The sequence below is a fragment of the Pelecanus crispus genome, chromosome 1, assembly GCF_030463565.1.
Source record: "Pelecanus crispus isolate bPelCri1 chromosome 1, bPelCri1.pri, whole genome shotgun sequence".
Lineage (NCBI taxonomy): Eukaryota > Metazoa > Chordata > Aves > Pelecaniformes > Pelecanidae > Pelecanus > Pelecanus crispus.
Window position 1 is genome coordinate 55,101,066 of NC_134643.1, and position 27,899 is coordinate 55,128,964.

General features: G+C 37.6%; 1 protein-coding gene across 2 annotated transcripts in view; it reads right to left on the reverse strand.

Annotated features, from left to right (window-relative positions):
* NUP205 (nucleoporin 205) overlaps positions 1–27,258 on the reverse strand; it is a 53,087-nt gene extending 25,829 nt beyond the window's left edge. Inside the window, exons 1-18 of one of the 2 annotated variants that reach the window (XM_075716826.1) lie at positions 27,226–27,258; positions 22,049–22,191; positions 20,839–21,010; positions 19,728–19,872; positions 18,075–18,234; positions 15,850–16,078; positions 15,521–15,685; positions 14,562–14,728; positions 11,397–11,513; positions 9,690–9,827; positions 8,434–8,584; positions 7,407–7,612; positions 5,857–6,039; positions 4,592–4,642; positions 3,780–3,989; positions 2,893–2,992; positions 1,087–1,224; positions 646–835 (exon numbers count right to left, since the gene is read on the reverse strand). In XM_075716826.1, coding sequence (XP_075572941.1) covers positions 646–835; positions 1,087–1,224; positions 2,893–2,992; positions 3,780–3,989; positions 4,592–4,642; positions 5,857–6,039; positions 7,407–7,612; positions 8,434–8,584; positions 9,690–9,827; positions 11,397–11,513; positions 14,562–14,728; positions 15,521–15,685; positions 15,850–16,078; positions 18,075–18,234; positions 19,728–19,872; positions 20,839–21,010; positions 22,049–22,191; positions 27,226–27,253 — 2,693 coding nt within the window. In that variant the 5' untranslated portion in view covers positions 27,254–27,258. Of the gene's footprint in view, positions 1–645; positions 836–1,086; positions 1,225–2,892; positions 2,993–3,779; positions 3,990–4,591; positions 4,643–5,856; positions 6,040–7,406; positions 7,613–8,433; positions 8,585–9,689; positions 9,828–11,396; positions 11,514–14,561; positions 14,738–15,520; positions 15,686–15,849; positions 16,079–18,074; positions 18,235–19,727; positions 19,873–20,838; positions 21,011–22,048; positions 22,192–27,225 lie in introns of both variants that reach the window. The other variant, XM_075716819.1, reaches the window with a different exon arrangement.
* Positions 27,259–27,899: the final 641 nt, after the last annotated feature.

Sequence of the window (27,899 nt, forward strand, 5' to 3'; positions counted from 1 at the left end):
TATTTGTCAACTATTGTTATGTTAAAAAAGTAATATAAACAAAAGACAAAAACACGTATATAGAAAAAGTTAAATTTTTAGTGTATTCCATGTCAGAATATCACTGCTTTTTTATGCACTCAATTCTACTACTTATCAGTATTGGTTTGTCTGTAAAGTTATTATAAAATCAAACAGTAACAGAAGGTGTCAGTGGGAAGTGGATATCCTAAAGTTTCACATTTGAAACTGAGTTTCATATTACTAGCCTGATGCTTCTAATATAGTAACTAATGGACAATACTGTAACACACTTAAGTGGCCAACAGCAGCCAAATTAAGTTTTACTCTCCCACTCTATGGTAACCAAAGTCTAGGGCAAACTGAAAATTATATGCAAGGGAATCACTGCACGTAAGGCAACCAGGAAGAAAACATGAGGGGCGGAAAAAAATTTCACAAAGAAAAACTATAAATGCAGATCCCAATCTTGCACTAGACAATACACTGATCATACCACCTGTGAAGACATCTCCCCCCACCAAAAAAAATTTCAGAGATGCTCTGTGCAAAGAGAAGCATTGGCTAGTAAAACTAATGAAAGGACCAGGATCCAAACACCTCTGTGCCTCCAAAACTCCTCCCTTCTCAGTACTTTGCACATACCTAGCGATATTCACCACATGATCTGCCTTTTTAGTGCGAGGATTGATTCCTTGAAGCAGCTGCTCCAGCGGTGTGACAATAAGGGAAAGGTGGCTCTCCCGCAACAGATCCATAAAAAGATTTTCTTTCTGTAGGGTTAAGTTTAGAAGTGCAAGGCAATACTGTACAGCTTTCTCTAAATGCTTCTTCCCTGCAGTGCACAAACAACAAAGAACCATAAGAAAAACAAAGGAGCAGTTAGACTACATTCATAAACCTCATTCATCAAGCCTTGCACCAAGAAAGAACTTGTCAGTTCTTTACTACTAGGAAAATTCCCCCCAAAACACCATTTTTATATGCAAGAAAAACAACATCAAGTTGAAGATATGCAATGTCAGCTTTAAACCCTACTTAGTATGCATTTTAACTTCACACGAAAAATAAATTCTAGGCACATACCAGGAAATGGAGCGTAAGTATCAAGCTGCTTAACTCCTTCTTCTAGCAAACTAAGGGATAGTTCCAGCATTGGGGACTCATTCAATAGATGATACATCAAATTGAATCCAGGTGGCTTATATGCTATTATTTCTTCTCCTAAAGAGAGGAGGGGAAAAAAATTTAAAAAATTAAAATCTTATAGAAAAGACTTCCATTACTCAAGCTAGCCTGAGCTACAAAACATAACAGTCTCTGTTATGGTAAGCAACATGTAAATAGATGAAACATACTGCATACAAAGTCTTCAGAGGTTGTCTTTACATGTAAGCAAATTAAATAATGTAAAAAGTTTGGCAAGAGTAGTAATGGCAATTACCATTACTTGTCAATATCCAATAGCACAATTTCAACTTTAACCAGTTAGACTTTCCTTAAGTAGATCTGACCTTGGATTCAAATCGGTGCTAGGGAGCTACATTAAATGGTTTTGCAAGACTGGAAAGTAACTGGAAAAAGTTTACATCCTGCCAAACCTGCATGAAGACCCTGGATGAGGGAAAAAGCATTTCCAGAAATCAAAGCTGAGAAGGTCCACTGAACCCCTGATGCTCATCGTGTATAGATACTTGCATGGCTGTTGCAACAATGTATGCAAAAATGAAACTACTAGCCTAAAACTCAAACACCCTCCTAAAACAAAATAAAAGGAAAAGTCAAGACTAATGCTTCTGGTTTATCTAGTCTCCTAGTAAACTACAGTGGATTAAAGCAGGAGAGCAGTTAAGAATCTTTTTTAATATGCACATGTGAATGAGGGTGCAGTTCCTTTTGGCATCAACTTAAACAATCCCCTTCTTCCATTCATTCCGTGTCTGTGCTGTCCCCTAACACGCCAATAGACATGCCATGCCAATGTGGAGCCACACACCAAATCAGTTCAAGAAATGGACCTAGTCAAAAGGATTGGTTTTAACCCATTTCTCCAATATATCATGAAACCCACAAATAATCATACAAGCTGAAGGTCTAGCTGAGGACAAGAATGCGCTAACAGAAATCGCTCAAGACAGTTAAGCTGCCAAAACCTGTTTGTCAAAGTACAGGGCACAGAGGCCTCCCAGACTGAGGCAAGCTCACTGAAGAGGTATATCTTAAAGTTGTTGTTCACTTAAGAATTGATTCTTATAGCTCTCCACTGGTACAAGCAAACTCACAGGCATCAGGCTGGCATTCAATGTTAAGAAGAAACTTCATATCAAAAAAAAAAAGGCTGCCGCCCAAATAAGCCTTAAATTTCCTATACTGGGGCAACTGCCACCTGCTTTGGCTTTTTAAAGAATAGTTGTCCAGAATTAAATTACTTCAGACCATAATTCTACTGCTACTGTCTGCTCTGAATAATTAATATATCAATAATATTAATATTAGAGGATATATCAAATACACTGACACCTTTAAATTAACCCTATGAATAGTGGGGATTTAGATATAGACCAAAGAAAGCCAGAGGAACAAGCCCAAAACCAAGGTGTTTTTAAGTGCCAAATGCTGCTCTTTAATCAAATCAGCAATGCAAGAGAGACAGAAGTCATCCTCCTAGTAGAGCTAGAGAAGTAGGAAATAACTGTGTACCTGAGGCCCTACTGAATCAGCAACATAGCTCCCAATAGTACATGGACATTTTTTGAACATCTTCCTATCTTAAAGCCTTGGGGCTAGCTTTCCACCAGCCTACTTGCAATATTAAACAAGATCACAAGATGGAGGCAAGAGAGCAAAGCATGTTACAATTCTGTTTGTCAGTGAACAAATGAACAAGTTAACCTTGTAACTCCACATATTGGTCCACAAAGTCTTCAAGTTGAGGTTCATAGTCCCGCAGCAATTTGTAAAACACTTCCAGAACTACCTCAGCTACTTCCCACTGCAGATAATCACAAAATGAAGAAAGTTATACACAGAATACGACTGATACTGCAGCAACAAGACCAGGATGACAAAGAATACAACAGGCAGTGCAGTGATGGATCAGAAGTATGGCATGACTACCTAATTCTGAAATACTATCCAACAACACTTACAGTTCATGATGTCAAATAGTTTGAAAGGCCAAGCTTTCTTTATGAAGTAAAAAGGAACACTAAAACAGATTTACTGCCTATTTTAGGCTCTATTATACAACATACATATTAGTATATTGAAACTACAAGCAATAGAGTCTTTAATAGGCATACAGCTAGCAACACATCATTAATAGCTTCTAGGATACAGTTTAGCATGCGCTTTAATCCAGAAGGATCATAAAGGAAACTCAAGTTCCTTGGTTCAGCAAGTCAGAAATATTCTCTGAAGTAACATGAGAAAAGGACAAATCTGACTTGTAAATTTGGGGATGTGATGTTCAGAAGTCATTAGCCATGTAGTAGAGTTGCAGAATCCTGTATAGCAAATTGAAATTTAGCAATAATATAAACTTCTTTTGTTTTTTTTAAAAAGATACTTTATACAGGCTCCTCAGAAGCAGTTCATAGATCCTGATGACCCATGAGTTGAAAAATCACCTGTTTACAGAATCAAAACACTATGAACTGCTCCAGGTTACCTCTGCTGCATCAAACTTGCACAGCTTCTCAAACAGACCTAAGCCACATCAGCAGTGCCAAATCATTTTAACTACATCCCTAAAAAAAAGATTTTCAAACAGAAATTACTTTTTCAGCAGCTCTCCGGTAAGCTCTGGTGCGGAATCGGAGAAACACAGCATCCCTGAGGAACTGGAGATAGGGATCAAAGCCTGGTGCGCGGAGACCTGCTCCCAAGTTAGAGGGGAATGAACTCTCCACTAGTGTGCTGATGAGTCGACAGAAGGCACGGGTTAAAGGATATTCCTCACACCGGCACTCAATCTCATTCAGTTCAACCTTCCCAAGAGGACAGCAAAAACAGAAGGAGAAAAATCAAAGATTTTGAGGTAGGAGGAAACATGTGAGAACAAATAATATAAGGGCATCATCTGTGAATTACTCTACAGTAAATTGACATTGCTGCATTTTTGTCTACGGTACACCACAAACAAAGCAAAAGCAGTGAAGCAACAGTACTGTAATTTCAGTTCAGCAATACACTCTTCATTCATTTCTGAGCTACTAGAAGATACACCTCAACATTTACATACTTTGCTTTTATTTACCTCTTCTATTAGAAGTGAAGTGAGCTGTACTAAGATGTAACAAAAGTGAGGCCAATTTAGGAAAATAGGAAAATCTTAGTACGAAGTGCTCATAAGAAGTTTGAGGGTTTAGACGCTGCTCTGTTACTAGTACGAAGGTGCAGTAGATTCATAAATGGATAAAATTTCCAGAAATTACAAGCAGGCCTGAGAGTAAATTAAGCAGCAGTGAAATGACAGCGCCTGTTCCAAGGGTTTCCCATAGACACAGCAGCAGATGCAGCCTCTACAAGTGTTACCTGAAGTGATATGCAGATGGTCAGAAAGGCTGCCTAGGTACAAAGAAACCCTTACCTCAATACCAATTGCTTGTCTCTGGCCTGGACTTCTCACAGTTTGTAGTACCTTCAAAACAGCAACAGAAATGAAAACAGGCAAACAATACATTTCACATAATTGAAGTGCATCTCAATCATTTCTATCAGGACTAAAAGGTACTCATCACTTTTAGCTGTAAGAAGAGGTTTCCTAAATCCTCTTAAAAGGTAAAAAGGTAAGATTTTCCTGTCTGAAAGGCTGGATTATATGTTGTACACTTGTATGCTTCTAGCTTTACATCCTCAAAGATCTGCATCATGTTTACTGTTAAATAAAACAAAGAACAGAAATACTTTCACATTAATGATTTTTGTCTTACATTGGCTAGGGGAAAGATGTTTCCCTTGTTATCTCTTACAACAGCATATTTTAAGGAATATCATAAATTAGGAAGCAAAGGTAGTGAGAATTTAAAATAATGCTATTATAAGATGTCATTATTGTCAGGGTTTTTTTATTAGTAATTAACAATAAACCAGCAGTTGCAGTTCAAATGCCTCACGTTCTTCCAAATAAAACAGCAATTAGTCTGAACCATAATACACACTATAAAATAAGCCCATCCCATCATGATTTTTGAATTAACAATACTGAGAGCATTTTCATTTGATATTCATCTTCCTTAGGATTCATATTTAAAATTTTTCTCTGAAATCAAGACAGAAGGAAAAAAACACTTTTTTAAAAGGCAGGGCTTTTAATATATATCTGACATTTGCCATCTAAATATGAAAGTTGGCAACAATATCCTGTAAATCACAATTAACTTCCTCTGAAAATTAAATGCCTGAAAGTGGAGCTTTTTAGCCAGTCCCTCCTTTCCGTGAGCACCACTCACACTGGAAGAATATTACACACCAAAAAAAAAAAAAAAAAAAAAAAAAAGCCCACCCAAAAACCCAAAAAAACCCCCCAACCAAACAGAAAAATATGTAACCTGCAGAACATTTATTACTGATGACATACACTGAGGAAAAAAATGTACTGAACACACAGGACTGTCTGTCAGGAAACCTGTATTTATGTAAAATAAACACAGCCAATGAGATCTCTGAGGCATAAAACCATACTGTCATTTTCAAAATCGTTTCAAAGTAAGAACTGCATTAACTAAGTGAAAAAAATATAATCAACAATGGCAATAAGAAAATTTAGGAGGAAATGCAATACTATTTCAAATACAGTGACAATTTCAACAGATTGGGATGCTATAGTTCTAAGCACTGAAATTCCTAAAATACCTGCGTATATTCCAGGGACTGCCAGAGTGAAGCAGCTATTTCAGGAGATTTTCCAAAAGCAGTAAGGGTTTCTAAAAGCTCCGCTTTCAAAATAGGAGGAATGCTGCACTGCAGAAGTCCCAGAATGACCACTACTGGTGTCCACTGAGGGTGCTCACAAAGAGCCAAGCGAGCGTTCTCACTCTACAAAGTTCAACAGAAAATAAAACTGCGGATTATTACTTTGAAGATTAATCATGTCTTACAATCTCTAACTCACAGGTCAGTATCAACGACTCCGCTTCATACTTGCAGGCACACAAAATATCAGAAGAATGGCAGACCATTCCAAAGCAAACAAAAAGCCCAATCTAATGACTCACAAGTACTAAAATTATGCCTATTCATACAGAAAAACTATGTGCATAATATAAGCTTCTTATAAGAACCCAATTTTATTTTTTTAGTAGACACACATTCATGGAATCAGTCTTAAATAAGGTTAAGTATCTACACTCTAGACAGCTTCTTCAAGCACTGGTAGAGGGACTTTACCAGTATTTCTATTATGAACCTAAATTGCATTTGGACATTTGCTAAGAACTTATATGAATCTGTTTAAGTCTAAGAGCAGGGTCATCAACCAGTCTAAGTTCATTTCAGACTCTCACATGAATCACTGGACAGGAACAAGCCTCTAGCCTCATCAAATAATTCCCTGCATCCTTAGAACAAATTTATTTCTTCCCAGGTTATCGTTTGATGATGCCAGGAAATATTAGTTTTAAGAGTTCATTTTTTTTCCCTACACTTATCCAATGTTGACATGACAGCTCACACAGGAACACCCCATTATCACCACCATCACAGATTATTTTTAAAAAGCCTAATTAGTTTCACTGATCTGTCTTGTGTTTGTGTCAGCAAAACCAAGGGTGTCTCACTACATCACAGAAATTTTAGGCTGCAGAGTCTGGTGGGTACTGCAGAGCTGAATTCCACACTATCCAGAATTACCCAGACAATTCACAATACAAAATCTGCATCGCAGTTTTATTCTCTTGGAATCCTCTTCCAGTCAATTGATGCATATTTTACACTCTTGGTTTTGGGACATTTTAAATCTAACTCTGGAGACAAGTTTCACAGTTGATCGGTTTCCTTGCCAAATTTCTACCATTTCCTTTTAAATTCATCTATTATTTTTGCCTTTTCAAACTCATAATTAAATGCAAAGAACTTTCCTACTCTGTCGTCATTTCTTTTGAATATACCTCACTTCTGAAAGACATCTCCATGACACCAAAGTGTCAGGAACGCAAGAAAATCAGTAACACCAGCAACACAGGGAAAGGTGTCATCTCTTCCTGCTTCACTCAGACTGCATGTTTGGTCATAACAGTTATTCCTGATGCTTCCCATACTTTTGAAGTTCACTAATCAAATTACAACAATTGCTAGGTAATTTTGCCCCACATACCTTTTTGGTCAAGTGAACTTCACAGCTGAATGATGACGTTTTGAAAGAAACAAATGTGTTAACAAAGAAAACCAAATAAAAGGTTACTTACCCAATTTACTATAACAGTGGTCAGCTGTAAAAAGGCAATTAATCCATCCTGTTCTTTCTGTGTGATTCCTCGGAGAGGCAGGTGACGATACTGGACACTGTCTGCACTTGGCAAGTCTTTCCTTAAGTGCTCGTGATAAAGCATCAAAGAGTGGAAGAAATGCTCCCAGGAGACAGGGCTGCCACCTGCTCCTTGGATGTTTTCCGCTAGAAAAATGACAAACAGTTGACAAGATTTTCTTTCTACTCTTTCACAGAGTGACAAGCAGGGTAGTTCAATTTAAAAGGAAAACTTCTTATCTAGAGGAAAACAATAAAGTTCAAAGTAAAGCTATTGCTTCCAAAATCAGCGGTTCTGACTTGGGGGGGAGGGGGGGTGTTGAGTTTTTTGTTTGTTTCTGTTTTTTAATAGAGACAGAAAGGTGCTAATATGAAAAGCCAGTACAAATAAGTTTTCTGTTTTATGAATCAGAATGTTTGCAGCATTATTTTTATCTTCAAAGTAGGGTTTTTTTTTTTCCAATTTGATCAATGCAAAATTAATGCAAAACACAGGACTGACCAACATCTCTTACTTTGAGAAAGTGCTATTGTATTACACGTATCAAAAAATTCTAACGGAACAAAGTGCTTCTGAAAAAAGTCAGCTCAGTAAAGATAACTATATTTACAAAATATGTAACTTAACATTAAGACATTACTCATTTTATATTTTATAATAAGCAATATTGACATTCTGCATCTCTTATGGTGTTAAGACACAACTTTTTAAAAAACTGCATTATTTCATTATGTGAATTACTTGCTAAGGTGCTCTGACATTTAATTACCTTATCAGTTTTGGGGTTTTTTTGTCTGATTGTTTATTTGTTTTTCATAGATTACATCTTCAAGTGAAGCCTTCCAATTTCATCTTTGTACTAATAATGAAATGTTAAAAGTATGAAGCCACAATTCATCTCAAATGAGATTCTGTACTTTTCTAAAGCAAAAGAGTTGAGAAAGAGCTGAAGTTTCACTTGTCTTACCATGACTACTGCCATTGACTTTTAGCAAACTAAAGCAGTAATGAGCACACTGAGGCCCACTAGCCAGTCCCCGCAGCATTTTCAAGTATGGGATGTAAATTGTGGAAGGAAGGAGATCTCCCATTTGCCTAACAAACTTTGACAAGACAACCTAGAACAAATAAAGATCAGTGTTTAAAAAAAAAAAAAAAACCTTAAATCTGAGTATTTTAGGAAAACAATAGGCAGCCAAAGTCAGAAAACAGATTCTAATGTAATTAGGGCAGGGTAGAGGGGTGGAATCACAACTCCAAAAAAAAAAAGCTTCCTTTGTAGACTGGCCTATTCAGTTTCCCTGAAGGTGAAAAACATGTTTCAAAGACGAAATAAACAAACTAATTCATGCTACTACAAAGTATACTAACTCTCTCATTCTATATTTCTAGTGATAAAATTTACTTCAGCTCACAAATGCTGCACAGCAGTATTATTAACACATCTCACAGTGCAAGTTAAGTGATACTGGGAAAGAATTCACTATGCTTGTCATATCTCTGCACAGTAACTCACACACACAGTGGTTCCTCTCAGGGTCATATTAGGGTGTTTGCAGATTGCACCAGGCCCTAACTTAAGTTGCCTGTATTCTGGGTGGGTCTTGGGATGCGTCCAATATGTCTCGTACTGGGTTTTGCCCAACACTGAACAGTCCTTCAAGAAGCATTGAAGGCTGACAGCATCCCTCATATCTAAAGAGTTTTGAAATGTCTGCTTCATCTGTTTAGATTGCTGCTTCATTCTAATTTTAAGTTCTGTCTCTCATGGGCTATAACATTTGGGCTTTAAATAATTACAATATTCTTACAGATTTTTACCCCCCAAAATACTATCAACTACAGTTAATAAAGTTTTTTTATAGTTAAGGAATTTTACACCAAAAAGGTATGTAGAGATCATCAGACAGTAAACACAGGAGCACTGTTACCAGAATTCATTTAGCAACTGCAACAAAATCAGACATAAACAAAATTTTCAAAGAGATATGTTAGGACTCTTTCTTACTAAGTTTATTGACAACCCTGAATGACTGGCAGTAGCTCATTTTAGAGCAAGCAACAATAGCCACATCATGCAGAGCAGGACACATGCAGATAAGCCACTGATAAAAGATAATGTCTTCTTAGAAGCGAGCTGTAATAAGGATACCAAAAACTTTGTTGCCTGTTTATTACTTTAATTTCATGTTACTAGTAATTACTCAAGAAAATCTCGATAACCTGGCGCTGAGGGGGTCGCTGGTGAGCTACTCCGAGGTAGGACCCCATGATGGTAGATGTCTGCAGAGGCTCTGATGGACACCAGTATTCAAGGGCAAGTTCCAGATTAAAAGGGTCTTTCCTATACAATTCAGCAATCTACCAGAGAAAGGAAGATGTTAGAAAAATGTCAACTATATAAAGAAAAAGACGATTACTTCAACAATAAGCACTGCTTCTAGATAAGCTAAACACATCTGAGAGGCAAAGCATCCCATGGCTGGTGTTCCAGTCCTTAAAACTCTCTGAAAATGACAGCTTCTAAATAGCAATATCAGAACAAATGACAGCCAGAGAAATTCAAAATGCACACATAAGTGAAACTTTCATAACTTTCTATCTAATTATTATAGATTAAATCATTGCTAAGAAAACAGTGTCATTTCTCCCTAAATAACCATTTGCATACCTTGACATATTAACTAAAAAACAAGTTAGCCAGTGTCAGGATTAGAAATCTTACCCATTATCTGAACATACAAATTTCTTGGAGTAAATTTTCACTTCTAGTTTAAGTTTACTACATATTTCAGAGCCACTTAAGAAAGCATTTCACTATAAATTTTCCTGTTAATGTCCTGTAACCTAAAGGACTACCTTTGGAAAAGACAAGCAACCCCTTTATTAAAAACTGCTATATTGAAAATTGCACATTTGTACATTTTCATGCTAAATAAGGGGAAATATAAAAGTTTTTAATTCAGTCACGAACAGCAAATATAAAATGCACCAGTTCAATATGCAAATCTGTTTTCTGATGTAGGGTTTTTTTGAAAGTGCAGTTAGGTAACCTTAATAACTAATATTTAAATAAAAATATTTATTTAAATTTTCTTTCAATTTTATTTTATTTCCATTTTCTTTACTAAAAACCATGACAGAAACAGAAAGATCTTTCCTTTAAATGCATGCTTGTGGTCAAAATTCTACTGAAATATGGGAATTTGTAATTCCAGCAGCCTTAATGGGGTCACCTTGCCTAGCCTACTCTACAGCAAATACAAAACGGTCTTCCAAATTCTCATTATAAATACATCAACACATGAAAATTATTTAAACATTTCAATTCTTTATCAAAATAATTGTCAATAGTGGGGGAAGACCCCTAAAACCTAATTAGAGTTTACCCACAGTAGATAGGGAGAAATTTGAAGACTTACAGAAGCATAAAACACTGTGAAAACATTAAGGTCTAGATACACAAAGGTGTTCCATTCCAAAGAACCTCCATGCATTTAGCCAGATCTCAACTCCAGTGATAGCCTGGTCTTAAAATTCCTATTTCTAAGTCACGTTAAAATAAGATGGCTTAAGAGAATAGATATGTTAAGATAATCTTATTATAATTTAAATTTTAGATATTTATATATTTTGTAAAATAACTTCAGCTCAAGAATTCCTCAAACCTAAGAAACAATGCAGTATTTACTTAATAAGCAAGAATTAAACGACACTTCATTAACATCAGAAGCCAAGGCAGTAAATTAATTCCTTCATACGAAAAGTTGTAGAAAGTGTCTATATTTGAGGGGAAAAAAAAAAATCCCTCTAATCCAAAAAGGCAAAGATCCAGCACTGTATGTTCTCATTCAGATATGGGTTTTCTGATGAAGAAGGAAAGCCACAATCACTTTTTGCCACAGTAATTTAGAAGAAAATAGGGCTTACTAAAAGCATTAAATGCTCCAGATCTCTCCGAAGGGAAATAGGTGGATCATTACCCATCTGAATACTCATGTGGATCATGCGAGCATCTTCATCAGCACGGTTTCTCAGCTGTTTCACCTACACAAGTTATGAAATCAGAAAAATACTGGTCTATATTGAGCTAAGAATGAAACAGAACAGAAATAACAGAATTGTCTAAACAGCCTATTAAAAACTAAAAAAGCAAATGAACTTGCAAATACATGACAAGCATATTCAATTTTTTTTTTATCCACTCCCCCCCCCCAAGAACTCACATTCAAAGATACACTCAATCACTTTCTTACTGCCGAGGCCCTCAGTTCATAGCAAAAGCCCTGAACTTATACCACGGGTGTTTCTCCCAAATGACTTCACCAGATCGTCTGGTTGGGGCCCAAAAAGTGGAACCTTTTCATCTTTTTACTTCAAAAGCCAGATGGGTTAGCTTCAGACAAAGAAAGTTAGACAATTATCCACAAGGAGTGAAAAGAAACAGAAAACACTGTAAAATAATGTTTTCTGTGTATAGATCCATGGATTGCACCTTTCTTAGCCATGTAAGGCTACTTCTACTTACAGCTACTTTATGTTTTCAAAAGTTTTGGATTGATGTAATTACTTTGGACCCAGTCTGTGACAACTAAAAGCATTACCACATGTCAATAAATACAATGGGGGGGGGGGGAAAGAGAGAGAGAAGGGGGGGAAGAACAACTGCAGCAATTAAAAAAAAAAAAAGCCCTTTAATCAGTATCCTAAAATTCTTTGTGTTGAAAAAACTAATTACTAAACAAAAAAGAGCTTTTAATTTTAAGGTCAAAAAGCCTTTGACAAAACACCCCACCAGAGGCTTATGGAAAGCAAATAGCCATGAGATGAAAAGTTAAGTTTTGTTAAATATTAAGCAGACATTAAGGAATAAGAAACAGAAATAAGCAACCAATTCAACACACCAAAAATTAAAACATGGTGATGGCCAATAGAGACCAGTTCATGGTCTACAATATATCTTAATTTGCAAAATTGAATGAGTAGCAAAATAATTGTGTCTCACCAAGAAAAAATAGTTAAAAACTAGAAATAACTGTGGAAAGGGTCAGAGCACACTAGCCAAATTAGTATACTAACAAAATTAATACACAGACAAATTTAAGTGTTGATAAACAAAATAATAAATTATCTGAGCTACTAAAGTTAATTTTCAAGTTCTGAATGTCATGCAGTCAACCAAAAGATTTACCCAAATCATCACTGGCAAGCAGCATAAATGTTAAAACTACACAGTAGAGTCAAATAAAATGCTGAGTTACAGATTTAAATAAAACTGAACACAGGGTTTATATGTATATAAAAAAAATCCTGCAAAGCAGACACTTCTCTACTTAAAATTTGAACTTCAGTAGAAATAGCTGAGTATGTAAGCCAACCACTAACTAACAGCAATTAAGACAAAAAATTCCCTTGTAGGGCTATATCCCAATTGCCTGCTAACAAAGTCTTTCCTGTAAAACAGCTAGTACTGGCCTCTATCAAACCGGAATACAAGTCAACAGTCAGATTTTTGCTTATATCTTGTAACACAAAATCCTACTTGTAATGAAAAATCTCTCTCTTCATCTTTAGGCATTAGCTACAATCAACTGCAAAAACCAAAGCAAAAAAAACTGAAATGGAAAAGAAATACTCTTCTAACAGATAACGCCTCCAATTCCATATTGCAATGAAGATGAGACATGTACCAACAAACCAGCCAACAGCCTTGGGATTTTCAGGCAGTTCTGTGCATACAGGAGACAGGGTCACATCTGTTCTAAATCTAATATGGCAGCAACCTCAGCCTGGGTCAGCCTCCAGCTCTTCCACCTTCATTCAAAAATCTACCTTATATCTCTTTCATAAAAACTAGTATCATTACAGGGAGACATTTCATCTTTTGTAAAGCAACACCACCCAGTGAAGAACTAACTTATAAAAAGTTCCCAGTTCCAAACCTGTTTGCACTTGATTGTTTAAGGAACTTACATAAAATATAGCTCACATATTCCTCATATATTCAAAACATTCCTAAGGGCTACCGTGTCTGTTTTACAGAAAACACCACTGCATGCAGCCTTCAAAGGATGTCCAAAGCCTGTTAACGTGTTAAGTGTTGTAAGCAGGCAGCCATTGCAGCAGAAATACAGCTGTAAAGTTATCAACATGAACTTTTTGGAACTGACATTATACTTGTTCTATGGATATTCTATGGGTTAAAAAGACAGCCTGAGAAAACAACATGCAACACCAACAGATTACAAATAAATTAGAATTAAACTAAAAGCTGTCTACAACATGTTCATATATACCCTCAAAGATTTTTAAGGCTCAAATATTGTTTTTCCTGCCAACATTGTTCTCATTCTGCAAGGCTACAATGAACAAAATGTATTTTTAAATCCTTCTTTTTGCACATTGAAAAAAGTAATTATTTGGCAACTCCAATTACAGCTCAACACAATGAAGAGCACAAAATAAAGCCTCCATCAATTAAATAAAAGCATTTTCATAGAATTTTCATTTTCCTTGTTTAGATACAAGGTCTTGCACAAATGAAACTGTTGTAATTGCTTCAAAGCTCTTTTTAAAACCTTCTGCAGCATTTCTGCTGTTCTAGTGAAAACAGCTGCTCATTTTCCCAACAATTGGTATTACTGAAAAAGCAGAATCCCTCCCCTTAAATATGGAAAAGATCATTAGTAAAAGAATAAATGAAAAATGAGAGACAAAAACCATAAGTTAATTTAGATTACACTACTATCAAAAGAAAAAAACAAGAACAAAAAAAAAAATCAATACCCACATACATTGCCATCAATTTCAGCATTCATTGACATTTTAATCATGAAAACCAAACAAAACCACTACTGCCACAAAAGCTTGCTTTGCAAATCTCACCACACCGAAGTGTTTGAAAAATCACATTCTACTTCAGTGTGGAAAACAAACCCCAAACAATATAGGTTCCACAAAGTCAACAAGTTTTCTGAACTGCAGCAGCTCAAGCTGAGGGTCATGTCTGAATCTCTATGCTACCTGTCCTAATGTTAGAAACACAGAAGAGATGCCCACATTTCTCAAGAACTGCTGCTCACACAAACAACTTACTTTCATTGGCATAAGTGCAAGGAAGTCTGTGACAAGGTTATGAATTTTGCGAATGTAAAATTCCTCCTGGTAGAAATTTTCAGACCCCACAACAGATTCAGTCAGGAACAGAAAGACATTATCAGCAACTGCTAGCTCTGCCATTGCTTCATCTGCCTCAGTGAATTCTGCAAGAGCTGGGCAACAAAAATCACAAGAGGGGAAAAAATAAATTACAATTATCTGTTACCAAGCAAAACATATTTCAGAATACCTTGCTGACATGCAAATAGATATGCTTCTATCAATTATGTTTTTTCTACCATACAGGAGAACACTAGACTGGAAAAGACAAGTTAATGTTGGGCAATGATCTCAACTTCCTTCTTTAAGAAGTGTTAAAGTGCATAATCCATTTACCCAATCAAATCTAAGGTTGTGAACCAAGACTCACAAACCAACTTTAATTAAACATTAATTATAACATTTATATTTTCTGTAACAGATATTCTGGAGTAGATTCAGTTCTGACCTAGTAGGGAGCCTGGAGAGCTTGTGAAGTACAGAGAGAAAAAAAAAAATTAAAAATAGATTTGTCCTCTCAAGATACTGAGGTTTAAGATTTACAGATGTAAAAAGTCATAAGCATGAATCTATTCTTAATTTAAGTGTTCAAATGATGCTAAAGCTGCTAAAATGCAATCTTTCACATTTTTCAGTACCTTAAAATCTCTTTCACTTCAATGAGACACTATGCAATATCACTATCTAATAACTATTTCTAAATCTGCGTACATTTCATAGCAATTCAATTCTCGACAACCAAACTCACATACTGAGAAAGCTTTAAAGGAGTGCCAATGGTAATTTTATCATAAAGGTAAATACTAACACTTCAAAAAGGTAACAGTTACTTTGACTTACACCACTTGCAAGCTCTGAATGCTAATGTGCAGCAACTGCACTTTAGGGTAATTTACCTGTCACATCGGATAGTTGGGATATTCCTCGTAATGCCAGCGCCCAGGCTAATCTAACAGTAGCTTGCAGGCCTGGTAATTTCCAAGGCTGAGACTCCTGAAGACGAGTGTGTATGGTTGCTATATACTGTCTCTCTGCTAGCAGAGGGAGCCGGTGCATCAAATCTTGAAGAACAACAAAAACAAACACAAAACCAACACCCAGTAAATGAACGTGAAAACAAACATGCAAAATCCTACCAATTTGCTCCTGATCAATAACAAATTGGTTAAATAACAATTTATCCATCTGCACAAGATAACCTCTTTGGGAAACCTGCCAGCATTACCTTCACGATCCTCTGTGCCTTGTTCCAGAAAGCTGACATCAAAGCAGTAAAGGAGAGCCATGAGAAGAGACAAGTTCACGCCATCCAATGAGCCATCAGCTTCTACTGTTACTTTCTCCAGGTAACTGATGAGGATTAGAGTGTCATCCTTACTCAGTGGTGACTGGCAGGTCCAGACAAACAGACTTTCAGCCAAGGACTGTCGGCATTCTTTAATGAGGTCAGAAACCTTTAAAAGAAAAACCAAACAAAAAACAGTGGATATAAATACTCTGGCAACATGTTCAGTTTCTCCTTCTCAGTCAATCAGTATGACTAGGTTAAGTTAAAAATTACTCTAAAGACAGCAGCTACATAAAATGTTGGGGTTTTTTAACTGCTGAACAACAAAAGGCACACTTTTGCTTGTCAAATGCATTCATATTCGCATGTATTTCATGTAAGGTGTGAGCAGATATCCTGGAATATGACTACATGCAAACCAGCATCTCTGTCAAGGTCAGGAGACATGAATCTACGTAGAACTTTTGTAGCTGTAAACTTATCACACAAAAGTCACATTTCCTGTCTCTGATACACAACTGCACTGATAGTTATATCTAGATAAGGTCATAGTCTTCCCTTTGCCCCAAAAGAGATGCCCTCAACTGACTATACAAATACCTAACTTCTAAGACATTGGGAAATATGAAAGACATTTAAAATTAGAACATTCTTCCCCCAGACAAAATATTTATATCAACTTTAGAATATAAACATAAATTAAATCTATCATCCCCTATTACATATGGAACAAATATCATGCCCAACATAAAGGCTACCAAGCATTTTCATACTGAAAATATTTTTTTTCTATTGGCAAAACATTGCATGCTTGATACAATTAAGTACAATGGCTCTTGAAAACAAAGTTTATCATTTTTCTAACAGTTACACCAAAAATTACCTGTTTTCAAACAAGGACAAACATTTATTTTTGTTAACTTCATTCTTCCCCCCAAGCTGAGTTTTAACTGCTTTGTCTTATGAAAACAGTAGAAGTTAAAAAAAAAAAACAACTTAAAAAATAAAAAGTCACTAATGACCTTTCATAATGGTCTTTGTAAAACTGTATTTAATTAGCTTAATTCCGAGCTTCTAATAACATTCTTGCCCTACATCCATTGTACCTGGTTAAATAAAAAATAAAGAGCTATAAGCATTCTATCGCCAGCAAAATCACATGCATGGTAATAAAGAGAAACTTTTCAACATTTAACACAGCAGGAGATTTGCACACAGACTCCAGGAGATTAATAGTTCTAATGAATACAGAGGGAAATATGGTAGTCCACCAAAAAGGAAGGAAAAAAACCTTCTAACATGAAGTGTTAAATGAATTTTAAAGCACAATTCAGGTAAATAAAGGTAATTTAAGGTAAATCAGAAGGATATTATTTGCATAGTTTCTAGATTAAAACTACTAGTGTTTTACTAGTGTAAAACTAGTTATCTGGTGGAAAACTAATTGACTGATTATAACATAGAATAATTTTTAGAGAGATCACCCATTAGAAAGAAGCTCAGAAATTAAAACAATAATGTTTAAAATCTTCCTACTAGAAACATACTCTGCAGTTAGTCACAGTCGCAATTAAGTTCAAGGATTATAAAAATAAGAACTCATTTTCAAGCAATTCTCACTTTGCTATTAGAAAGGCTTCTGTTCATATTAACACAATGGCATTATTAAAAAGAGCATTATTTGCCTGACTGGACTTGGTTTCAATCTGTTTTAATAATTTGTGAATTTGAGTTTGCTATTTTTATTCCAATGGTGCTGATAATGGTAGTGTCGAGAGCAGATGATTTAATATACAGTCTTTAGAATAAAATTCAAAAAAAAAAAAAGAAATTCACACATAGGCCAAATATTAGGCTTACTTTCTTACTGTCCTTGATTACACTTCTTCACTAAAAGTAAGGTATGCCCTAGCATCAGGGAGCAACAGCAAAACAGAAATGCAGAAAGTAATCTGGATCCAATGCTGATATAGCACAAGCTGTGGAGTAGTTACTATGGTCCCTCAGACAGTAAGAGCTTGCAAAGGCAGAGAACAGAAACAAGAAAGTAAAAAAAAACCCCAAAACAAAAAAAAAAAATCACTCCATCTCTCTTGACAGTCTAACTGTATTCTAATCTATGCAGTAATTCAGAAGAATATTCACACCCAGTGAATATTTACCTCTTTGCGATGTTTCTCACTGCCCAATCCTCGCTCTCTCTGGAGTTTATCAAATTCATTGTTCAAATCAATGTGAGACACAAGAGTGAGGATCTTCTGAGTCAAACCCTGTTCCATTAGGTCATCTGTAAAGCGTGTTGTCATGGATATTAATTCTTGACTATAATGGAAAGAATATAAATTTATCAATTAATTATACTATTCCCAGTCACAGAGGAAGCGTAAAATAATGAACCCCATCAAATGTATTTGCTGACTGTCCTGGTTTTGGCTGGAATAGAGTTAATTTTCTTCCTAGTAGCAGGCATAGTGCTGTGTTTTGGATTTAGTAAGAGAATGCTGATAACACACTGATGTTTTAGTTGTTGCTAAGTACTGCTTATGCTAGTCAAGGACTTTTCAGCTTCCCATGCTCTGCCAGGTACACAAGAAACTGCGAGGGGGCACAGCCAGAACAGTTGATCCAGACTGACCAAACGGCTATTCCATACCATATGACGTCATGCTCAGTATAGAAACTGGGGGGGGTTGGCCGGGGAGCAGCGATCGCTGCTCGGGAACTGTCTGGGTATTGGTCGGCGGGTGGTGAGCAATTGCATTGTGCATCACTTGCTTTGTATATTATTATTATCGTTATTATATTGCTATTATTATCATTACTATTTTACTTTCTTTCAATTATTAAACTGTTCTTATCTCAACCCAGGAGTGTTTCTCACTCTTACTCCTCCGATTCTCTCCCCCATCCCATTGGGGTAGGGGGAGTGAGCGAGCGGCTGTGTGGTGCTTAGTTGCTGGCTGGGGCTAAACCATGACACTGACAGAAAATGTACAAGTACGTTATATACATAAAGTAAATGATCAGTAAGCAGTGCCCTCTCAAAACATTGTGCTGAATGTATACAAAGTCTTTAGGTAACTGTAGGTTCAAGAACACAGAACATGAGACTAGAGCATGGATCCGCTAGTTCAGATTTCTATCAAAAGGAAAAAGTAATATACATAAGATGCACATAACTCACAAGCTCATAGCCTCTTTCTTACTAGTAAATGCAATTGTCCAATTACATACACCCTACTGAAGTGGTAGAGCTAGTTCTAAAGTAATCATTTATTTTAGGTTTCAGAATCTGTATTTACACTAGAACACATCTTTTAATCTTTCTCTAATCAAGCAATCACTGTGCGTTGGAAGTAAAGAGTGCGTAATGTTTTCTTTTTAAAGTCAAAAATTGTTAGCATATTACATTTGCCAGTAGATAGCGCATCCATTTTAAGTAAAGGCAGGAGCACAATTCTCTGTTTTGCAGGACACAGGAAGTCAGAATGGCAGCAAGGGCAGAAACTCAGTCTCTGAAATACTGAGTAATCATCACTAGTTAGAGCAACACTGACTGGGAGAGTGTCTGAAGCAAAACACTGCCAAAAGGTGAAGCAGCATGAAAGAACTGAAAGTAAAATGGATATCCTTATAATCCAATAAAAATATGTGTAAGAAAAATAGTATTATGCTTAAAAAACAAACATGAAAGCAGCTGCATCAGGTTATGAGAAACAAACAAACTTGAGAGTATTAATATTCCCTTGAGTCTAATTAGTCCTAAAAGCACTCAAAGCAAAGAACTTTGATCAGTTCATCACCCTAATACGGACCTGAGTTCCAACGTCCACGTCTTGCCTTGGCGTGACTGGATGAGGGTTCGTAGTGAATTGGCAATGCATCTTTTTCCATCCCAGTACAACAGAACAGCCACTAGACCTCTTGTAAGGCCAGGAAAATGAGGTTGCTGGTGTTCTCCTATTGAATGAAAATGCACAGTATAGTCACAGAAAGTTGAACATACACACTTCGATATGTCTGTGTATTTCTTATTGAAATACAAGTGTAGCATTCAAAGCAACCGTGGTTATTCACTATCACTTTGATTTGTTTCAGGCACTTAAAAGAAATCACAGATATTTTGGGTGCTATTATTAAAATTTATATTCAACTATGAAAAGACACAAAAATTTAGAAGAAATAGAAGTGCAAGTCCATAAATATCCTAGTCCAAATGGTATTTGCAGCTGATATCTACCCATCTTAATAATCAATTCAAGCTGATTATCAGCAAAATATCTTTTCTTTATTCAAAATGAAATTTTCTGTCTGAATTTACACCAAAAATTCAAGTTCAAAATAGAAAGCGGGGTTGACTTGAAGATGACTTTCCAAAGGTGACAAATTTGCAAGCTACTTCTTCAATGAATTTTTAAAAAGTTAATGATGAACAGTAGCTAGTAATGGTAACAAACAACTATATTTTAATAAATCTGAAATCAATTTTCTACATGCAAAGCATGTGTCACTTTCCAGAATACTTCTCTTACTAATCAGTTATTAGATTATGATCCAAATAGAGTCACATATCAATATGTAAGTAACACATAATTTGAAGAACCAAAATCTACTACACTGCTTTATGGAAAAACTCTCAACCAATTATTTTTACACTATTTTTAAATTCAGTGATAGAGAAAGTAAATCGTAAAAAACCCTCAAATTATTCCCCCTTTTGCAATAGCTGCATAAAATATGAACATTAAGGTTCAGAACACTGTTATCATATTACATTACAGTGACAGCAGATTTCATTTTAAGAACATTCCATATTAGGAAGCTAAGGCGTTGACTGAATCATGCATTCATGTTAAGCATACACTTAAATAAGAAGGCCCTATTTAAGTTGTATTTCTCCAGCTCTTAAATATTTTCGCTTCTCACCAGCTAGAAGGAGCTCAACAGCTGCCAACTCTCCAATATCAAAGAGGTCACTGAGGATAAAGGCTTCTCTGATGAGTTGCTCTGGCAAAAGCCTAGTTCCCTGCTGACCCTGGATAGCAACGCCTTCTGTACTTGCTTTCTGAATTTTCTCATGCTGCTGAACATTCTTTGGCTGCAAGAGAAACAAGCATCGGAAGTTATTCAAAATGTCAAGATCAAATACTGAATAAAGCTTTACACATTAATCCTTCCTCACAAATACAGTTCTGACAGGTTAGGTTGTCATAATAAAAACAAAGGCAGTGTTTTTAAACACAGAGATAGTAAAGGCATCCTAAAAATGCTTCGCATTTGCACAGCAATAGCCTCTTTGTGCTAACGTACCAAAAATAAACTTATATGATCAGTGCCGACATTTAGTTAACTCAGAATAATGAAGATTGAAAGTAAATTTTGATACAATTCTCAACAGAAATTGGTATCAGCTCAGTGAAAGACGTCTGGGTTGTTGATCAGAACTGTTGCGTTACTCCAAAGCACTATTTTCTATATCATTCTTTTTTCTGTTAGACTCAGATGCTAAAATATACTGACGAAACTCTACAGCTGACTTAAATTTTCTGACCTATCAGTTTAAAAAGCTGTATACTATTTCACAAGTAACACCACTGAAAGAAGACATATTTCTAGTTGCTACCTTGTGATCCATCAGCCAAGAAACAGTGAATTTTTCCACATCATCTCACATTACAAAATACAGAACGTGTCTTGTTACGAAATTCATGTGTTCACCTGTTCTGTGTGCTCATTAACCTGACTGAAGCATGAGCATGGACCAAAACCAGACAAAATCGTTTTGTGCTTTATTTCAGACAGACAAGAGTAGTGAAAAAAGCTAATATTTGACTGATGGATCATCAGATAATTTTACTCTTCCTTTCAAAATAGCATTTAAATAATGAGAGAGAAAAAACATATGTTACAGATAAAATTATTCCACACAAGACACAAAATAATATGTATAATAATATTCAAGCTAGTCGTATTCTTACAGCAGAGCAAGACTGCTATAACACATCTGTGTTATGTACTGTAAAAACCTAGAATGAAAAGAATGGTCAGGGCCTAAATAGTATGTAATACAACAATACAAGACAGAGTAAATCGTCAACTCTCAAACTCATTCCACAAGAGAGCATTAGTCCAGTACCGGATTTCTGAAGAGAGAAATGAAGTCAGATTTGTGCTTCTTTAAAACCAGGTCGAGGCGATGAATAGCTTCAGGTTGCCTTTTCCAAATGGCATTCATTACAGTCTGCCATATGTCCTTATATGGACCCCACAAGCTGGCAGCTAGAAGAAGAAATAAAACAATGTATTTGAAATGGAGAAAGAAAGAAAACAAATTATTTAAACACTATTTTCAATAAGTAGATTTTTTAACTTACTGTTAGTCTCAGCTTGACAGTATAGACTGTTACGCCCATCAAGCCAAGAATATTTTCCTTTCTTAAGGCACAAAATAATAACAACAATGGTCTGATATAAAACTTAATTGTATTGAGGGAGCTAGAGAAGCAGAAAAGATGGTGTATGCAGCTAAGTTCTGGGGCTGAAAGTCACGTTGTAAAGATATTTGATACAACCTCTGTAATCTTTCATCCTTATATGCCTAAGAAATTCCATCCACTTCAGTAAGATTAAAGGATAACTAAGAACTAGACAACAGACCTTGAATCTGAATGTAAGTCAGCAAGGCAAGCTTCCTGCTTTCCATTTTTGACAGAAAAAAACAAAACAAAGAAATACCTAATATATGAGGGACTGAAAATGAACAGCAGTGCTATCAGAATTTGTCACATCACTGCATCAGTCTGTGTAGAATAAAATAAATTAGAAACCAAAACATAACATTAAAGGCAATATTACATAAGAGACAAAAATCATAAGCCTAAGGACACTTTCACATTTACTCATCTTTCTCATTTTAATTTAAAAAATAAATGCAAGTACTTTTGATCCCTAAGACACATTTGCTGCTAACATTCTGTACAACAGCTTCATAAAGATATGCATTTCCTTTGCTAGAAACAGACAGATCAATATAAATAATTACCTGACCATGTTTAGAAGAGACCAGATTATTTCTGGAAGCTAGCAAGCACAAATATATTATTTAAGAGAAGTCTAACCCTACTCTAGAAATGCAATCTCTCCTTTTCCTCAACACTGAAAAAGAGTTTCCTTTGCATATTTCAAATCTGAACTTAGTACTTCAGCTGAATGAGCTCTTCCTCACTAGAAATTATATCATTCAGATCCCAAAGTCTGTAGCATGAAGACTGCACTAGAAATTTCCTTATCATGAGGTCTCATGAAAACAGTACACCAAGTTAGTCTTCAGACTTCAGCCAGAATTGTTGTCTAAACTGAAAACCTTACAGATGGAATATTATTCTTACTACCTAGTATTAACATCCTATTTAAAAAGAACCTCAAAACTTTAAGACCCACATTAAACAGAAGTACCAAAATGTTTCCCTTGCTAGATATCATTTGTATTTGTGAAAGTTTCGGATTCTACACACCACAAGTCACTGCTAAATATACCAGATAAATTTATTACCAATTGTATTGTTTGCCTGCAAGCTACCGTATAACAACCACTCCTTGATTGCAAGTAGTGTTATGTGTTTCTGAGCATCTACTGAGATGGTCCCTGACCCAAAGATATTATAAACTAGTGGTGTTTTTTGCATGCTACAATTTTGCTAGTGGAAAAGCTACTTTAAGAGGTTGCTGCCCTCCTTCATTCAGAGCCACCGGTTCCCAAAAGTACATATGCCTGCTTCATTAATTCTGATGGACTGCACTATAAGTCATGTTAGTCAAATGATCCAAATTAAAGAAGGCGGAAAAAAAAGGCAACGTTTTCCAGAGTTCTTCCAATGTTTTTTTTTTTTTAAATCGGAGTACTTCATTAACACAGGTTACAAAGTGGCCCTGCTAATCATAAAAAGAACTGAAAGCAATACCTCAAGTACGGAGGGAAAGAACAAGTGGGTAGTAAACAGCAGAGACCTCTGAAACTGGCTTTGTTTCTGGAGAAATGGTAAAATAGAACTGTCTTGCAGAGTAGACTATATACAAAAAATACTAGCATCTCACCTAAAACTGGCTTAACTTTTTTTTTTCCTTCTTCTTTTTAATGTACAAGTTAACAGTGTAGTATAAGATCCAAGTACAGAGGCAACATTTCATCTTCACGTAGCTTGTTCTGACAAGCTCTAACCCTTAAGGTAAACCTGACTATATGCATCAAAGTCAAACATATCTGCACCTCGTCTTGACCAGGCTGCTTACATTAAGACAGCAAGCAAGAGGTAGCTACTCTGATGTGAAGGCGTCCCTCTTTTTCATAGAATCAAGACACCACCTCAAAGTAATGCAAAATGCTACATGAATGCCCTGAATAATAAGGCAGCGTAAGCCAAGTCGAAGTGTAGCAAGTGGGCGTGGAGACAAGAGCAGGTCTCGGAGCAAGACCAGTGGTTTCTGTCAGTTTTACCACTACCTAAGGTGTCTTGGAAGCAGCAAACCAATTAAAACTTTGTCAGTTTTAGTCTGTTGCAAAGGAAGAAACCACACAAAACAAGAGTAAAACCAAAACAAACCCTCTCACCCGAAACTCAGCTCTAACAAAAACTATCATCATTTACAACACAATTAGCAGTGCCAGGAGAGCTGTATCTGAGAGGACAGCCTGTAAAAAAGGACAAATCCTCTGTCCTTTTTAAGCATCAGAATGTTTGACTCATACCATGTTACCCCCGCGTAGACAAATTCACTAAAAATAGCTACTATTGGACAAATAATTTCACACTCCAGACTGTAACTGGCTCTCCCACATAACTTCAGAGTTCAGAGATTTACTTCCACTCAAAATGGTCTTTTCACTCTTATTAAATTACCAAGGCCAATAAACACCAGCAGCAATCCACAGTGCCTGCCAAAAGCTGTTCAACTATTTCCCTGGCCCATCTGTTTGTTCTTGTCCCTACAACATAATTGCTTTGCACCAGTCCAAATACATGTACTGTAAGGCATTAAAACAAATTAAGGATCTAACTTTTCTAACTGAAAACTAATCCAAAAAAGAGTTTATTTTCAGCAGGATCACACCTACAACCCAGTTTGCTGCATGATGGCACAAGCTATGCTAGCATAAAGATGGAATATTGCAGAGAAAGGAATAAGCAACTGGGATGGAAAAAAGGTTGGACTTTAGCAACCATGCTGACTTTTTCCCATTTAGGCTGCTTCTATCATTATTACAGTTTTAGAAAGGCTGACCATCCCATCAGGGATAGCAAGGAAGGACAGGCTGGGTTGCTTCTTTTGGCAACAATAGCAGTTGATGCTTATTCCTGAATTTTTTTGCCTAGTTATAGACTTAACCACGCTATGTCTATCCCCACAAACAATATACTATAACCTAAGGCAAAATCTTCATTAGTTCTAGTGCCACATCTGCTTTTTTATCTCATCTTTCATGTACAAAACTCCTTCTTCCCCTATTTTTTTAATTATAAGTATATAGAATCTCTTGCCATATAATTTAGGCAATAAAGTGCAGTCTCATTTGAACTACTCCAATTTTCACTTTAACGAAGTCACATTTCAAACAAAGGGTCTTTGTTTTATTACTGCTTTTCTGTGAGGGGACAGGGATGTAATTGATTCAGTTAGATCAAAATACCTTCGCTGTAAAGTTTACTCCTTGCGTGACACAGGAATGGAGCTTTTAATTTTATTAATTAGTCACTATGACATACACCACCTTAGTGACAGACCTTTTGGCCATGCTCATATTCCAGTCACAACTGCTTTTCACAGGGTCTTTCTCCATTCTCTCTGCATTAACCTAATGAAGTTCAACAACAGCAAATGCAACGTCTTGCACCCGAGACAGAATAACTCCACACAACAGTACAGGCTGGGGACCAAGCAGCTAGAAAGCACCTTTACAGAAAAACACTCAAGCGTCCTGGCAGATGGGAAGCTGAACACTAGTCAGCAGCACATCCTCGTAGCAAAGAAGGCTTCTAAGCACCAGGCTGTATTAACAGAGTTGCAGCCAGCAGGTGTAGGGAAGTGATTATTTAGGCATCTCTGAGAGCCCTTCACTCCAGTACTGTGTCCAGTTTTGGGCTCCCCAGAGCAAGACACTGATATAGGGAGCCAGAGAACAGGATGAAGGAGGAAAGGCTGAAAGAATTGACTTTGTTCAATCTTAAGAAAAGAAGGCTAAAGAGGGATGGGAGCTTTGTTGTCTTCAACTACTGAATGGCACTATACACAGAAAACAGAGACAGAAGTACCCCAGGGGAAGATGAGCAGCAACTGACACAGACTGCAATACCAAAACTTCCAACTAGCCATCGGGGGGGGGAAAAAAAGATTACTGTGAGGGTGGTCACACATTGGAACAGAGGCTCAGAGAGGCCTCTGAGAGGATCTTCATCTTTACAAGTATTCTAAACTAGTTTAGATAAGGCCCTGAGCCACCTGATTGAGCTGGTCTTCCTTTAAGGGGGAGGAAGAGAAAGTATGTTGGACCAGATGATCTCCTAAGTTATTCTCCAATTATCTAGTCATTTCCTTTTGTATTAGATTCATTCCCCAGTTATACTGGGTAAGTGCTGCCTTAGTAATCCAAAACTGCTCCTTGTGACAGGCTCTGAAAGGACCACGGATGATCCTGATGCTCCTAATCCTTAGCAACACTCAATGCAAGAGAAATCAGCTCAAGATTTCCAGGCTCCTTGTGTAGCACAGAGCAAAACTCAGGTCGTATTTCTTTTTTGCCTTTTATTGCACACGGCATTAAGAGATGACGGCAATACAGAAGAGATGCTTAATCAATCACACGTGCACTGAGTTACCACAGTCCTCTCGAACCAAGGCGGCCTTTGCTATCTCATATCACCAGCTCCATGCACTCCTTGCCAGGATCAGCCAGGCACGGCGGCAGCTCTGACCGCCGAGCTCCATCACCTCGCCAGGCGCCTCTGCGCGGCCTGAGCACCCCGGGTACCACCGGAGGGGAGGAGGCCCGCACGGAGGCCGCTCTCCCCACCGCCTGCCAGCACCACCGCGGCCCCCACAACCTGGCGCCCCGCAGCCCTGCCCGCCGCCCGCTCGGGCCGCGCCGCCGCCTCCTCACGCCCGGCCTTCCCAGGGCCGCCGCCCCTGGCTCCGCGGGCTTTGAGGAGGGGCGCGGGGCCGGCGCCCCCCGACCGGCTGGCGGGCGGCGGGGAAGCCGGCAAGCGGCACGGCCGCGGAGATGAAGGAGAAACCGCGACCCCGCGCTCAGGTTTCTCTTACCCGAATTTACCGCCAACGGCGCCGCCATCTTGGAGAGAGGGAGGCGCGATGGCGGCGCCGCCGCCCGAGGAAGGTCCGCCAGCAACCCGGGCTGCCCGTGGCCGCGCCTCCCGAGGAGCGGGGCAGCGTCCCGCCGGCTCCTCCCGCCGCGGAGGACGGGGAGGGGGTCCCACGGCTCCCCCCTGTTCTGGTTTTGGGGCAGCCCAGTTGACGAAAGTTAACAAACAGCCGTTTCCGCGCCGGTGGTTCCCTCAGGGGCCGGGGCGGGCCGGGCAGGCCGGTGCCGAGGGCCCTGCGCCGCGGGCTGACGGGAGTTGTAGTCGCGGCGGCGGGGCTGAGGCGTGCGGCGGTGTGCTCGGCGTTTTCTGGGATAAGTTGCGGACTGACAGTTCATCCTGTCAGTCGGCTTCGTGTTCGTGATCAAACCTTTTCGAGGTGGCTGCGGAAAAGGGAGAGCGCCGGGGTTCTGCATTCCCGCGTTCGCTCCTCTGTTGCAAATAACGCATCACTTCTGTGCCGTGAATTTTCACTTTCCCCCCTTCCTTTTCCACATCATGCTGAAGGGAATCTTTCCTTTCCAGCCCTGTCCTGTAAGCCGTATTCATTGAATAAGGCAAAATGCCTGAAGTCAGACGCTGCACCGGGAGGTAAATTTATTAGTAGAAGGTTTTCAA